The sequence below is a fragment of the Indicator indicator genome, chromosome 3 (assembly GCF_027791375.1).
Source record: "Indicator indicator isolate 239-I01 chromosome 3, UM_Iind_1.1, whole genome shotgun sequence".
NCBI lineage: Eukaryota > Metazoa > Chordata > Aves > Piciformes > Indicatoridae > Indicator > Indicator indicator.
This window is the reverse complement of record NC_072012.1, coordinates 35,059,318-35,071,817: the sequence shown is the minus strand read 5'-3', so window position 1 is coordinate 35,071,817 and position 12,500 is coordinate 35,059,318. Positions and strand designations below refer to the sequence as shown.

The following is a 12,500-nucleotide window of genomic DNA, read 5'->3' as shown; positions in this document are numbered from 1 at the left end:
TTCAATTTAAGATCTGCAAATTTAGGGATAAACTTTAGGGTTCCTTTTCTGTGCTACTCTTTTGTATTAGATATCTTAAATATGACAACAAGTTTTGAAGGCGGTGATTCTGATAGTAATGAATTATGACTGGCAAATATCAATAAAGACTTTATGGAAAAAAACAACTTTCCCCTTTTTCACTTTGACCAAGATTTCTCAGTTCTGAAAATGAGCTCATACTCTACTATTTGACACAAATATATTGATGGTTGAAAGAAAATAGGGCATGCACTTTTGAAAAATAAATTAAGTTAGAGATAAATGCTGCTTGTATTTTAAGATAAGGCCAAAGACATCCCATCTTAAGGACTCTGTCTATAATCTATCAGGTACACGTTTCTGTTTGTGTTACCATAAAGAGGTGAGCTAAATGTCTGTCATAAAAATTACACAGTACTCTGATCCCTGGCACTCCAGTCCTGCAATGAGCTTTGTTTAGGCTATATTCATGACAGGTAACATTACTTTTAATTGGTCTTTATGCATTCCTCCACCAGATAACTACTAGGAAATAGAAGCTTCAGAAATTAGATGAGTAAAAGCACAGTACACAGTATGTCAACAAGAGTGTAGGCAAAAAGAAAAAAAAATGGGGAATGAGAAACTCTTACTAAAAACCTCAGTTCTTGGAAAGCAGAGATTCCAAATAAATATGTAAATTCCATACGTGGTGTTGTGTGGAAAAGCTATGACACAAGCATATCTAAAGTCATAAAAATTACAACAAAAAAGAGTCCTAAGTAAGCTATCACACTCTGAGTATTATTATTTCAGAATAGCAGTGGGAAGGTAATCTGATTCATGAATTTGGACACGAGACTGGTAATGCTGCTTTCCCTTTGTACAAAGTCACATTAGACCATAATGAAAAAAAGGAATTGAAAAACAGTCTCTCCACACAGCTCTACCTTCCACAACCTCCTCTTGTGCCATCTGTTGCAAAAGGAATTCTTTAAATTTTCTCACATGTTAAGCAATCCTTGTAGATTTCTTTCAGCACTCCTACTCAGTTGCACTGATATTCATTAGTTTAATGCAACACTCATTCATCCACTTCTAGTAGAAAAACACTGAAAAAATAATACATTTAAAAATACATTTTAGGAGAACTAGTAAATAGTAATTTTTATGAACTTTGTTCTATGCAAAGAATTAAGGGTAACTAAAGTCACAACAAAAAAAAAGATTGATATTAAAGAATTTTTTAAAATACAAAATTTCACAGTTAAAATGTATCTGGATTTTTTTTTTAAAGTAATTTTGTCTCTTTTTTACTTCTGCCTTGGCATTTTCTAATTGTAATGAGTTTCAGTCAAGATCTTTTGTTTCTTTCTTCCCTAGTTCTAGTACCTACTGTGTATGTAGTGTTTCTTTGGTTGCACGTTACTCTATGGAACCTCAGTTTTTCATAGCTCTGATGTGGATGGGCAAACTTAAAAAATGTAAGACAGCTTCCCCTGGAAAACCTCTTTGAATCTCCAGAACAGCCACTCTCATTCTGTTCCAGGTGAGGTGAAGCTAGAGTGATGAGCGTAAGAAGAAAAGTCTTCCCAGCAAGCTACTTAAACAAAGAGAGAACTAAACACAGAGCTGTGACCAGCTCGGAGTTCTTTCTGTGGGATTCTCTTAGAGCACATTTTTCCTTTCACAGGAAGGTACAGCACCCAGTTCAGTTCGTAACAATGTAATGAAGATTAATAGGATTCAGATCTGTTGAGATTGTCTAGTAAATCTTACATTTACACATCCAGATACATCAAAATATAGCCCATATTTACAAATCCAAGTACTACTTACTAGATTTAACATAGATATCCTTGCATTGGGGTTTGCATACAAGCAGGAAGATCAAAATGCCTTTGTTTTTCTCCTAAAATACAGCAAACTTTATAACAGATTTTCTGTGAAAGTATTAAATTAAAAGTTCAGAATTTATTTAAGATAATACACATTGGATGTGGTAAAAGGATGTTTTTCTCCTTCCACTGTGCCACAAGCTGTATAATATGGTTATACAGGAAGGTTTTCATATGTGTAACAAATATTTTTCTGTGTACCCATTTAGATTCCTGAGTTACATGGCTGACTGAGAGAAATACAGAGGGATTCAATATAAGTTAGTGGTTATAAAGAGTCCTGTAAACCAAAAATTCTATGTGACAAAGAGAGCAGGGGGTTCATATTAGTTAATATGAAAAGATGTAACTTTAAAGTACAGCTGTGGTCCTAGTATCATAGAATCATATGAATCATAGAATGGGTTGGGATAGAAGGGATCGTAAAGATCATCTACTTCCAACCCCCCCGTACCACGGGCAGGGACACCTTCCACTAGACTAGGTTGTTCAAAGCCCTGTCCAACCTGGTGTTGAACACCTCCAGAGAGGGGGCATCCACAACTTCCCTGGGCAACCTGTTCCAGTATCTCACCATCCTCATTGTAAAGAATTTCTTCTTAGTATCTAGTCTAAATCTACCTTCTTCCAGTTTAAAGCCATTCCTCCTCATCCTATCACTTGTAAAACGTCCCTCCCCAGCTTTCTTGCAGGCTCTTCCAAGTATTGGAGGACCACTATAAGGTCTCCCCAGAACCTTCTCTTCTCCAGGCCGAACAGCCCCAACTCTTGAAGCCTGTCTTCTTAGGGGAGGTGCTCCAGCCCCCTAATCATTTTGGTCCTCCTCTGGACCTGCTCCAACAGTTCAATGTCCTTCTTGTCTTGGGGGCCCCAGCACTCCAGTTCTCCTGTAGTACTCCAGGTGGACACTCCCTTTACCTGATGGTCACACTTCTTTTGATGCAGTTGGCCTTCTGGGCAGCATGCACATGTTGCCATCTCAGGACGAAGTTTTCATCAACCAACACCCCCAGGTCCTTCTCCTCAAGACATCTCTGAAGCCATTCTCCACCCTACCTGTATTTGTGCTTGGGATTGCCCTGGCCCAGGTGCAGGGCCTTGCACTTGGGCTTGTTGGACTTCATGAGGTTGGCAATGGACCACCTCTCAAGCCTGTCCAGGTCGCTCTGGATGTTATCCCTTCCCTCCAGCATGCTGACTGGACCACGCAGCTTGGTGTCATCTGGAAACTTGCTGAGGGTACACTCAATTCCACTCTCCATATCACTGACAATGATGTTAAACAGCACTGGTCCCAGTACTGACCCCTGAGAGATGCCACTTGTCACTGGGCTCCATTTGGACATTGAGCTGTTGACTGCCACTCTCTGAGTTCAACTACCCAGCCAGTTCCTTATCTGACAAGTGACCCATCCCTCAAGTCTATGTTTTTCCAATTTAGTGACCAGGACATAATGCAGGACAGTGTCAAATGCTTTACACAACTCCAGGTAGATGACATCAGTTACTCTTCCTACTGATGCTGTAACTCTATATTAAACAACCACCAAATTCATCAGGCATGATTTGCCCCTGCTGAATTGACTGCCACCTATCAGCTCTTCTTCATTTTCCATATGCTTTATCAAAGCCTTCAGGAGGATCTGCCTCATGATTTTGCCAGGCACAGAGGTGAGACTGACTGATCTATAGTTTCTGGAATTTCCCTTTTTTCCCTTTTTGGAGATATGGGGGCTTATGTTTCCCCTTTTCCAGTTGTAAGGGACGTTACCAGACTGCAATGAGGTTTCAAATATGATGTGCAATGGCTTAACAACTTCATCTGCCTGTTCCCCTAGAACCTGTGGGTGGGTCTCACCATGCCCCATTGACTTGTGCACCTTCAGGTTCTTTAGGTGGTCATGAGCCTGAGCTTCGCTTATAGTGGGTGGATCTTCCTTTTCAGAATCGTAACCTTTGCCTTCTGGAGTTAGGGCAGTGAGGCTAGAGTGCTTGCCAGTGAAGACTGTAGCAAAGAAGTCACTGAGTACCTCAGCCTTCTCTATATCCCTCATGACCAGATTTCCATTTTCCTTCTAGAGAGGCCCCACATCTTCCCTAGCCTTCATTTTGTTGCTGATATATGTGAAGAAATTCTTCATGTTGCCCTTTATGTTCCTATCCAAATGTAATTCTATCTGTGCTTTAGATTTCCTAACCTGATCTCTGGCTGTTCCAACAACTTCTCTGTAGTACTCCCAGTTAGCCCATTCTTTCTTCCACACCCTGTTGACTCTTTTTGTGCCCAAGTAAGTCTAGGAGCACCTTGTTCATCCATGCCAGCCTCCTGGCACTCTTGCCTGCCATCTATAGTTTCTGCCTTGAACAGACAGAAGTGTTTACCATGTTTTCCTGATGATAAGTAGAGAAAATAAGATGCTAGAGGTGTTCTTAGCATTTATTTGGTGTCAGGATCTCTGATAGACCATATAGAAAGCCAGTGGCTCACTGTGAGTTACTTCCATGTAATGCTGTATTGATACTAGCTTAAATGCAAGTCTGTAAATGACAACAGTAATAAACAGAAAAAAAAAAGAAACAGGCACAAAAAAGCCTCAAACCCCTACGTTTTGATCAGGCCATGTAGGAAAATGAAAAACATACATGGATGGGATAGCTTTATGATAGCTTTATTAAGTATTTATTCAAACATAAAAGTTAATAGTGGTGAAAAGAGTTATAAAACTAACCTCAAAACCCCAAGATTCTAGATATTAGTAAACCGCATAGCAAATCAGTATTTACTCTTTTCTTTATAATCCCTAATGTTTATCTCACTCTGGATCCTTTCCTGATCCTTTATAATGTAATGTAGTGTAGAGGAGGTATTTTCAGGGTTATCCCCAACCTAAGAAACTTTAAAAATTATCCTGCTTTTACATGAAGACTAAAATATCTGACAAACCATTTTATAGCTGTCTTGTAAAATGGGAGTTGGACTTTTTTGAGACTCTGTAGATACAAAATTGCCATAGTTTACAAATAATTGCAAATCCACTTATTAGTTTTATACTTTTTAAATGCCTGCCCTTAATGAAAGGCAGCCTTTCAGAGTGTTCTGAAGAAATGGTAAAAATAACCAGCCTGAGGCCCAGAGAGAAATTTCTGATTTTAAAAAAATCTAGGTGAGCTGGGCAGCCTAGAGACACAACCTCATCCATAGCTTCCCACAAGGGAAGGAGCTGCCCAACAGTTGCCCAGAGGAGCAGGAGACATGGAAAGGGCCTTTTCTCCAGCCACCCCCAACCCTCATTCATTCACCTAGTTAGTGGGATGACTTTTACTCAGCTCCCCCAGCAGTCAATGAAAATGTTCTCACTGCAGGACACAATGATCTGTTTGCCTTGTGATACTCAAACAGATGGGTTTATTCTTGTGGCCTTTTTTTTAATTTTTTTTCAGTATAAAATGAAAATTCATTTATTTTGTTCAACAGCAGGAGGAAAGGAAGAGTTTAAAGTAAATAATGTACCATATGTATTATGCCACCTAAATGAATACATAACTTTTCATTTTGCTTTGTGATGACATTTGTGGGTAACTATTATTTACCACACTAAAATGGGTTATTTACAGTGTTACTGGAACATACCCTCATGAGCACAGCAATAATTACTTACTTTTATGAAACAATTACTAGTATTGCTATCACTTCTGCTACCCATCTCTCAAATGAATATTTTCCAACTAATTTGTTTCTATACTACCTCCAGAAATTACTATTTCTGTAAGACATCTATTGAGAAATATTAAGGAACTTACTGTGCCTTTTCATAATTTTTTGTTGAATCCATCTTAGCAGTCAGAGTTCCTGTGTCTTCAAATTATCTAACAAACAGATTTGCCAAACAGTGAAAAACAATCTTTTCATCTTTGTAGTATATCTGGTTTACTAAACAAAATTATTTTTTATTAAAATTTTGAATGAATAGATATATTTTAATCCTTTTTTGAAAGACAGTAAATTTGAGCTCTTTCATAAAAATAAAACAAGTAAAATTTTCATTCAGACAGCATTCCAGCAGGTGTAGATACTGTGAATATGTCTTACCTAATTTCACTTGCTGAAATGAGATACAGAAGAGTAAGATTTTAAAACACCTCTGGCCCATCAGGTTGAGGAAACCTGGCCACGAAACCAGATCTTTCACAAGAAATTCTCATTCTTTTCTATGTTTAATTTAGTGTTCTTTAAAAGAGAGATATCATAGAATGGTCTGGGTTGGAAGGGACCTTCAAAAGTCATCTAGTCTGAGCCCTCTCAAGCCTCACTTTGAGTATCTCCAGGGATGGGGCCCCAACCACCTCTCTGGGCAACCTGTTCCAGTGTTCCTCCACCCTCACAGTGAAGAACCTGTTCCTAACATCCAATCTAAATCTACTCTTCTCTAGTTTGAAGCCATTGTCCCTCATCCTATCACTACAGGCCTTTGTAAACAGTCTCTCTCCATCCGTCTTGTAGGCCCCCTACATCAAACCTACAAACACTGGCAATGACACAAGATGTACATATTTCTGATAAACTCTTCATCTTTCAAAACCTGAATTTCCTATCTTAGCTGCATGTTCAGTGGCAAAATATGAGAATGTTCACAGCTTTTCTCTTGCATGTGTTTTGGGAATCTTTACTTCAAGCAGAAGAATATTGTAATGGAAGTCTCCATGACTTTGTCTGAAGTGCACAGCTTGAGCCACACAGTGCTGACACAGATGTATGGATACATTCTACACAACATTGCTGTTTGTGGTTGAGGATGAATCCTGGAAACTGCAAGTTTCCAGGCTACAAGTGAAGGGAGCACAAATTTAAGCTCTATCTCCAAAGATCTGGTGACTAGACTCCAGAATTGTGATGTACATAACAGCAGAGAAGTTTGAGAAGCTCTTCAAATTTTGTATGGCTGCCCATCACCCCAGGAGACCAGCTGGTGAGACAGTCTCCTTTCTCCTAGCCAGACTCTCCCGATTCGTTTTCCATAGTAGGGCTGTACAAAAAAGTAGTAGAGGAATTTGATGGTCTGCACTACAGGCAATTTAATTTGTGCAGAAGGAGTTTGTTTTGTTTGCTTTCTAGTTGTCTGGAGCCACTAAATGGTACAGAAGAGCTAAAGCAATCTGCACTGTAGTGGTTTTGTTCTTCCAAACAGTCCCCTTGGTTTTAACTCTTACAACACATTGTTAAACAGAACAATTTTTATAAATATTAAACCATCGTTCATGAATATTTGGATGTCATTAATGAAAGTCAGATGCATTCTGCTCAAATGTTAAACCTGTTATGATCTTGTTGATTTCAATTTTGTCTTCCTATTTTTCTCCTCCAGTCTTCTTCCACTCCTTGCTCTTGTTTAGTGTTGTTTAAAGAGAATATAAATGTTTGTATCCTTAGCGTGATATGTTTTCCTATTTTCTGTTCCATGTTTAGTTAACAAGAATTGTAAAACCCAAGTTAACTGTGGATGCATTGAGTTGTTTCCATGTCAAGAAACTGACTAAACAGATAACAAAAATCTTGTCCATAAGAATATTTAGGCTTGTGAGTTTTCTTCCTTTCAGAAGTAGTTGCAAGTTCTTAGTAGCCCTCACTCCTTGATCCTTAAGCAGTGTTTTCAGAAGGAGTATAATATTATTAAAATTAGTGTTTATAATACAAGAGTAGACAGTTAGATTGCCTGTATTCTGACAGAAGAAAAATGAATTTGTTTTACTACATGTTGATTGTGCTGGAAAAACAGCACCAGCTTTATTGTTGGCATTAATCCATTAATAACACTGAGCTCATTATATGAAACTCTTTATTTTGTTATATTAGTGGGGCTCTCTTTCATTTTATAGCTGGCTTAAGTCCTGCTGAGATTCAGCAGTTATGGAAAGAAGTGACTGGAGTTCACAGTATGGAAGACAATGGCATTAAACATGGAGGGCTAGACCTCACTACTAACAATTCCTCCTCTACTACCTCCTCCACCACTTCCAAAGCATCACCACCAATAACTCATCATTCCATAGTGAATGGACAGTCTTCAGTTCTAAATGCAAGGCGAGACAGGTAATTCTAACAAGATTTCAACTGTGCTTATCATTTGACGTAAAGCTGTTTTATAACATTCTAAGTCACATTATTTCCAATCACAAAATAACACTTACTACAGGTTATTTAGATCATGGAGACTCGTGTCAGAATTGTTTATCAACAGGGCATCATTTTCAATAACGATGTCTAATTTTGCAGACTCAACAACAATTACCTGTCTGTGGCTTGTGTCACCTGTCACATGAATTTATGGTAATTGTGGTAAAAATTAAAAGATCCCAGAATAGAAGGTGCTAGTTTAGAGGTGTAATTGCAGATTTGTGGGCACTTCTGTAGGTGCATAGTTTCATTCATATTTGAGTTAATACACCAGGCAGTCAGGCTCTTACTGTTGAATTACACTGCTGGTTTCTTAGGAAATGTACATATACCTTAGTCATCAAGGCTGCAATTTAGTGCAAAGATTCTACGTAAAAGTGCTTTAAATGTAGCATGTTAGAGCAGTTCTCATACTATTTGTCTCTTCTGAACTAAAACACTGAGTTTTCCTTTTTATATGCACAACAGTAACAGAGTTGGCACATTTAATACAAATTTTTAGTGGCTTCAGTATAATAAAGTGGAATTCAACTGTATGGGTAAATGTAAATAATTTGTCAGAGCCTGTTGCTTATTTTCAAGTAATAGAGTAAATACATACAAGAGTGTATAGTATTTGTAGTACTTATTAGTAAACACATTCATTTTTTCAGATGTACATGATGCTTTTGTGTCTACATAACATAAATTGTAAATAAATGAATTTTTAAATAAAGAATCCATTTAAATATTTTATTATTTAAAATAGACATTCATTTAACTATCTCTGGTCCTCATGTGACTGTGAGAATCTTTCTCTATCATTATTTTGTATTACTTAAAAACTGGCACTTCTCTGAATACCTTTATAGTAGTAGTTCAAGTTAACATTACTTTTATGATTGTATCTCAGAGAGTGGTTATTTGATTCAGGATGTATAGCTGATGCCCACCTCTATGGGGCAGTCCCCTGAATTTTTTTGGTAACTGTATATGGGTGGAACTATCGCAGAGGTTCCAAAAAAATCCTTGGACTACAGCTGGTGTTTTTTATGAAGCCAAGAAGCTAATGGAAGCTATGTTTGTGAACAAAAAATATTTATTAATGGAAGCAACTTTATTTTTGAACATAAAATGCAAATATTTTGTAGTAGCATTCACAATATTCTTAAATTTTGACTGTTCATCTTCAATATTTCATCACAGAATTGATCACTTCTGAGTATATTTTTTTATTTATAGGTAAATGTTTCACCAAGGTCATATGGCAGAATTAGCATATGGTATTATACAGTCATCTTATTTTTTCATCCTTTATTAACAGTCATCTTTGGCTCTATTTCTTCTCTAATTGGAACATCATCTAGCCTTGGCAGTTGAACTATTCAATAGAACGATTAAATTTTTCTGACTGCTCTGAGCTAAATTGACCTGTTTTGACCTGTTTGTCACTGATCGTAACCTGACAGGCGCTAGCAGCCTCCAACGATTATGGCTTTTGAGATGAATCTGATGCCTTACTCTTTTGCTACAGCTCGTCACATGAGGAGACTGGGGCCTCCCATACTCTCTATGGTCATGGAGTTTGCAAATGGCCTGGCTGTGAAAGCGTTTGTGAAGATTTTGGACAATTTTTAAAGTAGGTGGTTTTGAATTCATTTGTACAGGGTTGTTTAAGGCAAGGGAAAGAGTAAGATGGCAAACAGAGTCTTGCTGGAAATCATGTCAGAGATTTTTGTGTGTATTCCAAGCAGATAGATAATCAAGGCTATCTACAGAGGGTCAAATTGTTATCCTTTCTTTCATGTTGAACACTTTTGCAGGTCTTTCAATAGCACAGTGTTTAATCCTCTTATTATCCTTTACTGAAATTGAGCCTCAGAAAATTTGAAGAGATGCTTTAGATTGTATATTGGATAGTATGGGTATGAAAAAGCACATTTAAATTCTGACATTTTGTGTAGAGTGGAAATTAGTCAGTATAATATACAAAAAAAAGCAGAAAGGACCATTGAACTCTGACTTGGTAATTTAATTTTGCTTTTACTCTTTTTGTGAGCAAGATACACAGGGAAAAAAACCACAGCAAATATGTGGGTTTGCACCTTTCATGGGTGATGTCAAAAGTTTTCACTTTCAGCGTTTGGTTCTGCCACATACTGTCTAAATCAGAGCATTTAGAAAACAAGTGACACAGATTTTGCTTTCCATCTGCAGCTTCAAACTACAATGGTTTACTGAATTCTACCCCCCTCGCTCCCCCACTTTTTTTTTTTTTTTTTTGAGGTAGTTACTAGAATTTCTGTGTTCATCTGAATTTTCAATGACAGCACTGATTTTCTACCTGTGTACATTATGGACTGGTCTTTGTCAGAAGAGCCGTACTCATTTTAGCATGCAATAGATCTTAATGGAAAGCTACAGATAGGCTTATATAGATGAGTAACTTCAGGGACTGAGACTCTTATGTTGTCATGGTGCAGCTAACAGGGTGAATGAACTGTTTCATGCTTCATCAACAATTAAGTTAATTAGCTCATTTGAAATTGCACTGCTTTGTTGCCAGGATGTTGGCAGAAACATCAAAAAGACGTGTTTACAAATGGTAGACTACAGGGTATGTAACAGAAGCACCTTAACAGCAGACCATAAGTGCTCAATATTGCAATAACTTCTATAATGGAATTATAGCAATACTTTTCATAAAGTACTCGCAATGTTTTCTTCATCTTTAATGCAGTTTTTCAGTTTTAAATGAAGTAACTTTTACTGACTAGCAAATATTGGGTAGGTATCGCTCCTGATAAATTTTTATTTATAAGTGCATTGAATGGAATGTCAAAATAATGCCTTAATATTGGAGAAAACTGTATAGTGTTTAAAAGAGCCTGATATATGTAAGTTTGCATTAAAAGGAAAATGAGATCTCCCAAATTCAACCTGGCGTTCTAAGTGTTATTAATACTAAGAATTTAAATTCATTTAAGTTAAGCATGCTCCAGTTCAATAAAAAACTACATTTTCTGAATATGTCCATCCAGTCTAGGCTGTAGAGATGCTAATTCTGAGGGCAGACTTTGCACATCCATTACGTCAAGACTGTTGGTATAATCCACGATCACTAAAACCGTTCTGATTAAGGTGGTGTGGTGCTCGGTTTACAGATGCTTTTGCTTTCCTGAACCAAATAGCCCTGGAAAATGTGAAAATGACATACTACATCTTGATAATTCTGGTGCAGAGTTCACCAGGGTTTGCAGCAGTGTTATGGCTTTTGTCCTATGCACCAGCAAAAAGTGTCCAAGAATATTTTATTATTTCTTCTTTTCATTCGATTCTGTCTCCTGTTTAAAACAAATAAGAAGTCATGTTCTTGAATATATGGGGTTATTTATGAAATAGAAATATTCCTTCATTTTATTCCAGCATTAAGATTAAAATCAATACATAACCATGCATTAGATTCTTTAGTATCTTTTCATGTTCACACTAATGCAAAATCCCCATTACAATTAAAAAACATTTTCTTTCAATTAAATATCAACTTTTAGTCCAAAGATTGACCATTTTTCCAACCCATTAACTTTATAGGGGATGAAAGGACTAATGGCTGTAGTTTTCAAGGCTTTGCTCTTAGTCTAGTCTTTGTTACGATGTTTTAGGTTCTCTGACTTGAAACAATATGATACCTGTGCTAAGAGAGTTAATGCAAGTGTATTGTACCAGGATGAAATATTAATAAGGTACACTACCCCAGTCTAGTAGTGTATATTTCTATAATATGCTTATGACAACTTTGAAGAGTGCCTGGTTTGTGAACTCCAACATCTCGTGCTCAGAAAATGGTTTACCTAGCAGCTTGATTAAAAAAAAATAAATAAATACTGTGCATAGCATCTAAGAAGGAGCATTAAGACACAAAACACTGGCTTTGCTTTACTTCCCTAATAATAGAGGGGATTTAGGGTGAAGTGACAAATAAGTTTCAAAAAATGAGTTAAAGCCACAAAAGCCATTTTCACCTTCATTGTTGTTTACTCAATACGAATTGGTTTTATTTTTAAATTTTAGGACACTCCAATTATTCCTTTGATATCCTTCAACTCTAGACACAAACACAGAGTTTACATTTTATGGAACAATTTTCTATCTTGACAAAATGGTGTTAGATAACAGTTGCTCCTGCATACAAGATCAGTTTTGACTATTGAATAAAAACAACAGCTTTTGGCTTAAGAAAAACTTTAAAATGTAAAGACAGATCTGACATAACTAGAAAGAAGATGACAAGATTTAAGCAAAATGCCAGGCACTGAAACAATTAGAAGTGCCAAAAACGCTTAGGAAAATTCAGTATTTTGCTGTGAAACAAGTGTTGACAGAAGCTAACCATTTTGCTGGTCTCTAAGTGAGGAACCCAGCAGATCACTCGAAGCACTTAATAGTAGTTG

General features: G+C 37.0%; 1 protein-coding gene across 4 annotated transcripts in view; it reads left to right on the top strand.

The window, feature by feature from the left end:
* Positions 1 to 12,500, top strand: part of FOXP2 (forkhead box P2) — a 189,434-nt gene that overhangs the window by 130,669 nt on the left and 46,265 nt on the right. For all 4 annotated transcript variants that reach the window (XM_054399335.1, XM_054399333.1, XM_054399332.1 and 1 more), the window contains 2 exons: positions 7,773 to 7,986; positions 9,584 to 9,688. In XM_054399335.1, the coding sequence (XP_054255310.1) occupies positions 7,773 to 7,986; positions 9,584 to 9,688 (319 nt within the window). The remainder of the gene's footprint in view (positions 1 to 7,772; positions 7,987 to 9,583; positions 9,689 to 12,500) is intronic.